General features: G+C 31.0%; 1 protein-coding gene across 1 annotated transcript; it reads right to left on the minus strand.

Moving 5' to 3' along the window:
- Positions 1-2,557: 2,557 nt before the first annotated feature.
- Positions 2,558-4,331, minus strand: LOC124920920 (CRIB domain-containing protein RIC10-like). Its single transcript, XM_047461509.1, has 5 exons — positions 3,920-4,331; positions 3,706-3,812; positions 3,513-3,610; positions 3,286-3,415; positions 2,558-3,043 (listed from the first exon to the last, which is right to left on the minus strand). Exons 2-5 carry the CDS (start codon positions 3,761-3,763, stop codon positions 2,865-2,867), a joined length of 465 nt encoding a protein of 154 aa, XP_047317465.1. The 5' UTR covers positions 3,764-3,812; positions 3,920-4,331; the 3' UTR covers positions 2,558-2,864.
- Positions 4,332-11,447: the final 7,116 nt, after the last annotated feature.

The raw sequence follows: 11,447 nt of genomic DNA on the forward strand, positions 1-11,447 counted from the left end.
TCCACCTCCCAACCATTTCTCATATATTAAATAATAATAATAAATAATCCTTTAGAAAGTTTAATTTAAAAAATAATATATATATATATATATATATATATATATATATATATTTAAACTAACAAAAATATTGCAAGATATTAGATATGTATTTCATTCATTTACATTGATAATATCAAATATAAGAAATTATTCTCAATAATCTCAAATTCAGTCTTAACTCCGAAATTTCAAAATGCTTTCAAACAAGTCATGATGATATTTATTATGATATTTTAAAATATCATAAATTATTACTAGTTTATTTATATATATTTAATAATAAAAAAAAATCTTTGAAATACATTGTTTAAGTAAACCAATCAAATAAGAATAAAATAAATTAATAAATTTACAAAATTACCGCAAAAGTGAGCCAAAAATAAAGAGATGTTGAGGTTAGTCAACTGTAAAATGAGCCTAAAATATAAATGGCCTGTTCAAAAATAATTTAGAGCTGAATTTATATATGAAATTCTATAAAAAATTATTATATATATTTTTATTAAATATTTAAATATTAATTTAGATACGATAATATAATGTAAGAGATTACTTAAATATTTAATAAAATTATATATATTTATTACACGATCATATCATATTTTACCCATTTAATTTTATTAAATTATTAGCCAAATCCATTTGTATCTGCAATACTTTTGCTAATCATTCTCCTTTGTGTTCAATTTGTAAATGGATCAGTTATTTTACTACATCATGTGAAATATTATTCTGTTTGATAATTATGATATTTTTAATAAATTTGTAGTTGCAATTGGGTCTATTGAAAATACTTAATTTTTAGAACCTCTACATTTTTTTAATATAATATTGTGATTAGTTAGATGATCTTGACAATTTAATTAGTATACATCAAATAGAAATATTTAGAACTTATCCAAGTTATTAAGTGAAAAGAATTTAATTAGTCTATTTACCCCCTTATAAAAAAATTTATCAAATAATATTTTCAACCTTGTATACAAGAGCTTGTTTGATATGTACTAATATTTAAAATCTTTGAAATAATTCATCCTGCCATCAAACATTGTTTTTGTAAACTTATCATTTAAATCGTGAACTAAAATAAATATATATTTTAACTTTGTCCATGTTAATTATTTTATTGTACGTGTTTATTGACTTTGTTTTTTTTTATATTTTTTTTGTGCTTAAATAAATTTTATTTTTAATTTATCATGGACTTTTTAAAAAATATATATTTTATCTTCTTAAACTCTATTTACTAATAAAACAAAAGTTGTATAAATAATTTGATTTTTGAAATTAATCATGAAACATTTATTTTTTTTCAAATAATTCAAACCTAATTTTTGAGTATTTTTATTTACCATTTTAATTTGGGCATTATCAACTAAAATATTATGATACCAAGTTTTTATTTATAATGTTGTGTATAATATTTAAAAGTACCAATATCAACAACCCAAACTCAAAAAGCATAGTGGGCAACACAAAAAAAACAACATTATCTTATATTTAATAAGACAATTATTTTGAATTAAAAAAAAAAATCCTTTCCCAAACAAGATTTTTTTTTATAGTTTCTTTATGAGAAACGATTTATTATTGATGGTGAATCATTGTAATTATTACTAAGCACATTATTTGATTTCATTTGGATGCAAACAATAAAATCAAATATCTTGATTAATTGCTTATTCTTTCTTGGGATATTTTAATCACACCTTATCAATATAGAACTTAAAGTCATGTTATTTTTATTCTCACGTGATCAAATGTCAATATAGGCGACCAAAGCAAATATCATTTAATAAAGAGAAAAATCACTTTCCCATAAAATATATTTGAAATCAAATTAAATTAAAAATAGGTCAGAGTTAATGTTATGAATCAAGAAAAGAAATAGAAAATAGAAAGAAAAAAAAATAACAATGCAAATCACTCATTCCTTCAAAATAAGAATAAAAAACATACAAATACCTATACTTCGATACTTGCTTACGCTACGAAGTAAGAATCGAAACTTTTTTTTAGTTTGATAAAAAAAATCAATATTTTTTTAATAGCGTAAAATTTTGGCATATTTAGCCAATCTATTTTGTTACTCCTATTAGTTTCTTAAAAAATTTATATTAAAAAATATTGTCTAATTTATTTTTAACAAATATAGTTATATACAAACTTGAGCAAAACCATAATTAAAAAAATGTTAAAAAAACAAAGCCAAGAAACACTATTATAATCCAATTTGGATATATCAACTAATTCCTCAAATAAATTCCACATTTTTATATTCAATTTTTAAATGTGAAATATATTCCCAAAAATATACATTTCTTAAATTTGTTTAAAATCACAATCATGTAAAAGTAATTTAGATCATTATTTACAAAATAATTTGTATCATAATTGAAAAGAAAACGAATCTCTAGACTAAATGAACCGAAAATTTCACTATAATCTAAATTTTATGATATATATACTAAATAAAAGTAACAATTACATTATAATCTAATACAACAACAAAATCTCCATCACTAGAACTGTATAATTGACCTTAAATCCTCATGATAAATCCATAATCAATATAAGAAAACAACAACAATAACAATAATATAGTTTCTTATATTTTGCATCCTCTAACATTTTGGTCTAACAAATTAAGATCCCAATCTAAATTCTTCTTCAATGGTGAACCTTAAAACCACACAAAAACAAGCAAAAACTAGAGCATTTACAGCAATAATAATAAAACATAACAGTTTCCTTAAAAAACAAAATCCTTAAACCAGCAGCTCACAAACTCTACTACTGTTTCATTATTGCAAACTCTTTTGCTATCTTCTTTCCACCACTTCTATGCTATCCAGTTTACTCTTCAATTTCGCAGGCATCGATCGCGTGGATGTTGGGGAGGAACTTGACTTCGATTTCTTCCTCTTCTGTCTCTTCTTTGGATTATCCATCAGTGGCATGTCTTTGAATATCTCCGACTGCTTTTCCATTGATTCAAAATCTATCCCCACCAAAAAAATTTAGAAGAATAAGACAACAGAAATAGGTATGGCCCAGAAAAATATTCAATGTTCTTCTTTATAGGCATTTGAGAAAAAAGTGACAATAAAAGTTTGTCTTTTCCCCTATTGAAAACAAAGACAAAACCACATCTCACAAGTCACAGACAAAAATCAATCAATTCTCACTTTCAAACCCGTGAAGAAGGCCAAATAATCAGTTTTGGATGAAAGGCTAACAAACCTTGAGATGACCAAGTCGAAGAAGAGATAATGGAAGTGGAGCCAGCTCCACCTCCTCCTCCTCCTCTTAGCTCTTGAATGTTGCCAATGGAAGTTGTGGTGAAATCAGAAGAAGTCTTGAATTCATTCATCTATTTATTTGTTTGAAAATTACATAATTAAAGAGTGGAAGAGACAAAAAGAACTTGGGAAATTAGAAAAATAAGGAAATGAACGCAATAAACATACCCAACTGGGAGCATTACCAGAGTTTCCATCCCACCCAATATGTGATACATGTTTCACATCTGTTGGGAACCCAATTTCCATCTCACGCTCTTTCACAACTGTACACAAAATTACTCAATTTCAATGAATCAATGAATCAACGATTCAATATCAAGATACAGAGAAAGAAAAAGGGTATGAAGGAAGAAATTACCAAAGATCTTGGTGAAATACTTAAACCCTTTATAGATCCCTTTTATTTTGGTAGCCATTGATACGAATTGGATAGGTTTTTCCTGCCTTTCTCAAGCGTTTATATAACTAATCGAAAACCCAATAATCAAAATCAATAACACCACCTAATGAGTAAGATCTAGGAGAGTGTAAAAGTTGCATAATAGAGAAAATAAAGCAAAAAAAGATGCTACCTTTTTGGGTTTTGCTAGAGAGTAGTCGAATGAATCAGACAAGGAGAAGCAATTTCTCCAACTAATCCCTGCATTGTTACACTATCTTCTTCTCCAGTTTAATGAATGAGGACAAATTAATGCTTCTTTCAGATACATGAAGTCATTTTCAAGATGAATAAGAGAAATGGAAGGGTTTATTCTCTCTTTTTCAGATCAGAGATTTGGTGTAGGGTTTTTGAGGGTTGAAAGTGTAAGTATGGTGGAGTAGAAGAAGAGTTACAGGAAAAAAGTGAAAAAAGAGAAAGAAGAGAAAGACAAAATGAAGAGAATGGACAACCACAAAAAAAAGAAAAAAACTTCTAATAGAAATACAGAGAGATCAGGTCAGCTATGGGGATCCTTTTGAAGAAGACGAAGAAGAGGAGAGAGAGAGAGAGAATGGGAAGCTAAATGAGACCCACAAAAATTTATTTGTCAAAGGGAAATTACTTGTAAGACCTATCTGGAAACCAACATTCTTTTATTTATTTATTTTAAAATAATTTTGTTTATGCCTACTCCAATCAATAACAAATGAATAATAAAAAAAAAATCACATTAGTTTATATATTAAAAACAAATAGCACAGAATATCGGTAATGTAATTTTTAATTTTCTTTTAAAAATTAGTAAGACTCCTTGTAGTTATGCCTTAGTATAATTTAAATCATTATTTCCCTATAAACAATTGTTTTCAAATATATTTGTAAGAAACCAGAAAGAATACTTTCCTTATGTTAATTTTTTAACAGTAGTTTTAAACTATGTATTAGGTTGCTATGAATATTTATTTGAATGATAGTTAAAAATGATACATTTTGGTGATAAATTAATAGTCAAAGTTTTTTTTTTGTCATCTAAATCATTAACATTTTATAATTTTTTTACAAAATTGGTCACTCTTAATGAGCACAAGAAATTAACAAGAATAGAGGCGGGAAGTTAATTATTTAATAATGAGAAATTTCTTAAGAAGGTTAGAAGAATAGTTTTTAGGAGGTTAAAATGATTCTTCACTGAAAACATATGAGATATTTGATTTTTAATAAAAAAAAATATTGTGATTTAATTGAGGGTAGCGGGCATATTAATATCTATTAAACCATAAATTATGATGCTTAAAAACATGAATAAATGATTGGAAACTAATTTTATTTAATTAAGTTAGAGTAGGTTTAGAAAATTTATGTTAAAAGTGTTTGGTATATAACTTACTAATTGACACCGAGAAATTAGAGAGATTTGAAGTAACACAAGAAATCAATCGACACTCTTCACTCTAGGAATCCACCAAAAGAATTTAGAGCAAGATAAATAGAAGATAAACTTCTAAACAAGCTTAAAGCTCAAAGTAATTATTATATCAAAAGTGAGTTGTCTTTCACGATTACAAAAAGGCCTACAAATAGGCAAAACTAAGAAGTTAGAACAACTCTCCAAAAAGAAGTAAATAAACTTTATTACTAGATAATTAAATATTATGACGGTCGATCTCCAAAAGTGACTATTTGAATTCTACCACACTTCATTAATTTGATCTGACGGTCGATCTCCAAAAGTGACTATTTGAATTCTACCACACTTCATTAATTTGATCTTATCTTCTTGACTTCTAGAGGCTTCCCAATTCCAGCATCATTCTCCCCCAGATGGAGAAGATTCGACATCGAATCTGGAACTTGTTCGTCATCAATGTATGGTGAAAGATCAGAAACATTGAACGTGGTTGAGACATCATAGTTTCCTGGTAACTCCACCTTGTAAGCATTATCACCAATCTTCTTCAAAATTCTAAAAGGACCATCAGCTCTAGGCTGTAATTTTCCATGTCGACCTCGAGGAAAACGCTCCTTTCTTAAGTGAATCCAGACCAAGTCTCCTTCATTGAAAACATAACGCTTTCTATGCTTGTTCGCCACCCTTTGATATTTCTCATTGTGCTTGATAATTTCTTGACGAACTTTCTCATGCAATTGCTTAATATCCTTAGCACGATCTTCTCCATCCTTGCTTATATGATGAGTAATAGGTATTGGAGCTAGATCTATGGGAGTGATGAGATTCTTACCATAAACAACCTCGAACGGACTCGACCCGGTAGTTTGACTCGATGATCGATTGTAAGCAAACTCTGCTTGAGCCAAAACCTCATCCCATTGGCGAGGATTCTTTCCAATCAAACTTCTCAAAAGGTTTCCCAAGCTCCGATTTACAACCTCTGTCTGTCCATCAGTTTGTGGATGGTGAGAAGAACTAAATTGAAGTTTAGTTCCAAGTTTCTTCCAAAGCGTTCGCCAGAAATGACTCATAAATTTCGAATCCCGATCAGAGGTTATTGTCTTTGGAATGCCATGAAGCCTCACAATCTCTTTAAAATAAAGAATAGCTACGTGAGTGGCATCCATTGTTTTAATGCAAGGAATAAAGTGCGCCATTTTTGAAAACCGATCAACGACCACCATAATCGAATCTTTGTTCCTTTGAGTGCGTGGCAGCCCAACAACAAAGTCCATACTCACATCTTCCCATGGACATAATGGTACCGGTAAAGGTGTATACAAACTCGTATTTTGCCCATGACTTTTAGCAATATGACACACTCTGCACCTCTCTATGTACTTCTTGACATCTCGATCTATACGTGGCCAATAAAAATTTTCTTGTACGAGTGTAAGAGTCTTTTCTCTTCCAAAGGGTCCCGCAAGACCTCCGTTGTGTGCCTCATCGATAATTGTTAGCCTTAATGAACAATCTGGAATACATAATAATGTACCTTTAAAGAGATAATCATCATCAATCAAGAAAAACTTGAATGGAGCTTTTGAAGATTCCTCCCAAATTCTGCCGAAGTACAAATCATCTTTGTAGAGATCTTTTATCACCTCAAATCCAAGCACTTGTAACTGCAACGTAGACAACAAAGAATGTCTTCGACTAAGAGCATCTGCCACTCGATTTAGCACGCCAAACTTGTGCTTGATCACAAAATTGAATGCTTGCAGAAACTCGACCCATTTTCCATGTCGCGGGTTCAACTTTTGTTGTGAGTTTAAGTACTTCAATGCTTCATGATCTGAAAAGAGAACAAACTCCTTGTGTAGTAAATAATGTTGCCAATGATCCAAGGTACGAACAAGGGCAAAGAACTCCTTGTCGTATGTTGAATAATTGCGTCGGGAGTTATTCATCATCTCACTAAAGAAAGCAATGGGTCTGCCTTCTTGGTTAAGAACTCCTCCGATCCCCACGTTAGAAGCATCACAATCTACTTCAAATACCCTTCCGAAATCTGGAAGTTGCAAAATTGGAGCTTTCGTGATTTTTTTCTTGAGAAGTTCAAAGCTTTTTAATGCTTCCTCCGTCCACTTGAAACTACCACCTTTCAAACATTCAGTTATAGGAGCAATGATAGTGCTAAATTTTTTGATAAACCTGCGGTAAAATGAAGCCAAGCCATGAAAACTCCGAATATCATGAATAGTTTTAGGGATTGGCCAACTTAAGATAGCTTCAATCTTGTCTCGATCCATCTTGATACCGTCGGAAGAAATATTGTAGCCCAAAAAGACGAGGCTGTCAGTGAAGAAGTGACATTTCTTCAAATTGGCATATAACTTCTGTTCTCTTAGCACCCTAAAAACTTGTCGAAGATGATTTAAATGCTCTTCTGGACTAGAGCTGTACACAAGAATATCGTCAAAATAGACAACAACAAATTTCCCAATAAATGGTTTAAACATGTGATTCATAAGTCGCATAAATGTAGAGGGTGCATTAGAAAGTCCAAATGGCATAACCAGCCACTCGTAAAGACCATCTCTGGTCTTGAAAGCGGTTTTCCACTCATCTCCAGGCCGCATTCGAATTTGATGATAGCCACTCCGTAAATCAATCTTAGAACCAATTTTTAAGCCGTGAAGTTGATCAAAGAGATCATCGAGGTGAGGAATAGGAAAACGGTATTTGATCGTGATTTTATTCACCGCCCTACTATCAACACACATACGCCACGAACCATCTTTTTTTGGCACAAGAAGTGCTGGCACAGCACAAGGACTCTTACTTTCTTGTATAAGACCTCTTGCCAGCAAGTCTTCAACTTGTCGCTGCAACTCTTCATATTCCTTAGGATTCATTCTATAAGCAGCTTTATTTGGGATTGACACACCAGGGATTAGATCAACACAATGTTGAATATTTCGCATGGGAGGAAGACCCGTAGGAATCTCTTCAAGTACGACATCAACAAATTCTTGTAAAAGAGGTCGCACTTGTAGAGGAATAATATTATCTTCCTTGTTTTCTTCCAAAACCACCAATGCAAACGCCCCTAATGATTCATTCATTACATCCTCAAATTGTGATTTGGCGAGCAAATTATTTCCTTCTTCCTTTGATGGTTTAACAATGTCCTTCATTCTTGAAGGTCCCAAAATTATTTTCTCGCCATCTTTTATAAAATTATAGGTATTTTTGAATCCATCATGTTGCGTTTTCCTATCAAATTGCCAAGGTCTTCCAAGAAGTAAATGACAAACATCCATAGGGATAACATCACACCAAACTTCATCTTTGTACTTTTCTCCAATAGAAAATTGAACGAGACATCGATTATTTACCTTTACTTCATTACCTTTCCGAAGCCATGATAATTTGTAAGGTCGAGGATGATTTTCGGTTTTTAATTGCAGTTTCTCCACCATTGCTGTAGCCACAACATTTTCGCAGCTTCCTCCATCGACAATGATGTCACACACCTTGCCATTTGACGTGCATCTAGTGTGAAAAATATTATTACGAAGCCATGAATCATCTGGAACATAAGTGGTGTTGAGGATACGCCGTATTACTAAAGCTTCCCCATAATCTTCATAAGTGATATCTCCCTCCTCGTTACATTCATCGTAAATTGGTGTTGTCTCTTCATTCTCTTCTTCATACTCTTCCTCAACGAGAGTAATGATTCTTCGATTTGGACAATCAGCGGCAAAATGTCCGAACCCTTTACACTTGAAACAAGTTTTTTGATTAGTTGGACCACTTGATTTTTCAAAACTAGCAGCACCACCATCCTTACTTGTAAAAGATTTATGTTTTACGTCTTTTATAGCTGGACTGTTCTTGGAAGTAGAAGCACTTCCTCGGTTATAGGCACCACCACCCGATGAGAAACGTCCCCCAAAATGACTCGATTTTTTTTTTGTTGTTTTTCAACTTTGAGAGCCAACTGACATACATCATTATATGTCAAATATTGATGCAATTGGACCACATTTCCAATTTCATATCGTAGCCCTCCAAGAAAACGAGCACTAGTTTGTTCTTCCGGCTCCAAAACATCGCATCGCATCATAAGATTTTCAAATTCACCCACGTAGTCTTCCACAGATAGATCCTTCTGCCTGAAGTTGTGATATTTGAGAAAAGCATCTTGGCGATAATTATTCGGTAAAAATTTCCTCCTTAACTCCTTCTTCATTTTGTCCCATGTTTTGATCTTTTTCTTGCCATCACGCACACGTTGCTTCTTAAGGTGTTCCCACCAAATGGACGCATATTTTTTTAATTTGATAACCACTAACTTCACCTTGTTATCTTCTTGAACATCTTTGAACTCAAAAATTCTCTCAACGGTATTCATCCAGTCAATGAATTCATCAGGATTATTTCTTCCTTCAAAATCTGGAATATCAACTTTAAAATCCAAAAACCTGTGGCGGACATTGTTTCTTTGGAACCGTTGACCACGAGATGCACGGTCACTTGGGTCATTATCATCATGAAATGGATTGAAATCCTCATCATTAATTCTTGAATCATCATCTGAACCATGACCATCAACATCATGTTCACGATATTTGCCACGCGCAAGGCATTGTTCGAGTTACTGCACTTGTCTCCTTAAATCTTCTAACTCAATATCACGAAGGTCTCTTTGACGAGGTTTAGGTTCATCATCGTTTGGTCCTCTTCTTCTCCGACCAACCATTGTAAACCAAAGCTCTGATACCACTTTGACACCGAGAAATTAGAGAGATATGAAGTAACACAAGAAATCAATCGACACTCTTCACTCTAGGAATCCACCAAAAGAATTTAGAGCAAGATAAATAGAAGATAAACTTCTAAACAAGCTTAAAGCTCAAAGTAATTATTATATCAAAAGTGAGTTGTCTTTCACGATTACAAAAAGGCCTACAAATAGGCAAAACTAAGAAGTTGGAACAACTCTCCAAAAAGAAGTAAATAAACTTTATTACTAGATAATTAAATATTATGACGGTCGATCTCTATAAGTGACTATTTGAATTCTACCACACTTTATTAATTTGATCTTATCTTCTTGACTTCTAGAGGCTTCCCAATTCCAGCATCACTAATATAGTTTGTTAAGAAAATCAATTTTAAGATCATAAATATTAGAGTTTAATTTTATTAAAAACACTTTAAGTTAAAATTGAGAGACATCGTTTTAAGAAAATTTTATTATGTCATTTTTGTTTAATTTATTCTTATGAAAATCGAATCATATACTTCAAACTAACATTGGTTGATTATTCTTTTATAATTATATATATATATATATATATATATATATATGAGAAATGATTAGGTGAGAGAATTTGGGTGGGAATAACGTGGTATAATCCTGAAAAAATCAAATAATTTCTCTCTCTTCTCTTTTTCCTCCCATTTTTCTATTTTCAGCAACTAGGTAATGTCAAGTCATTCCATCTCCTATCTCCTCTCCAAATTCCCTTTCTCTATCACTCCTCTGTATATATATAAAAGTTAAATCATATTAAATTAATTTTTATAATATATATAAAAGTTAAATCATATTAAATTAATTTTTATAATAGTTATTCCAAACCATCTAAACAAACAAATAAAAGAAAAACTTTTTCCATGGAAATATATTTTTTAAAAGCCACTTGCAAATAAGGTTAAAAATTTCTTTTTTCCGTGGTATCACATGTGACACATAACATCTAAGTAGATATTTGGTTAGTGCCATGTGGCTAAACCTTTAGTGCCGTCCCATTTGTGATTGACTACAATTCTCTCTATAAGAGAATTAATTGATAAATTTAAGGTAATAATATCAATTTGGTGATAAGAGTATTAATAAATTTGAATTTATGATTGAATTTTGCTAAAATTGATAAACTTTTATCCTTTTATTATTATTATTATTATTTTGTTATACATGATTTTAATTTGGTAACTGTATATTATCTGTAATTCTATTTAATTAATTAACTTTTACATAAATATTGTTACATGGATCATACATAATTCAGAAACCAACAAATAGTAATGGTGAGTTTAATAGAAAGTATGAAGAACTCGGTGGGATTATTCCATATTATTCAACTTATTCGAATAGTTAACGACATTGATTGGGAGAATGCATCGTGTCTTTAATGAACTTACTTAAAGTAAACTAACCAGATATAATGGAAATATCATCTTGAATTGAAAGCTCTAGGAGTGGAAGAATTAT

This window comes from Impatiens glandulifera, chromosome 1, assembly GCF_907164915.1.
Source record: "Impatiens glandulifera chromosome 1, dImpGla2.1, whole genome shotgun sequence".
In the NCBI taxonomy this organism is placed as follows: domain Eukaryota; kingdom Viridiplantae; phylum Streptophyta; class Magnoliopsida; order Ericales; family Balsaminaceae; genus Impatiens; species Impatiens glandulifera.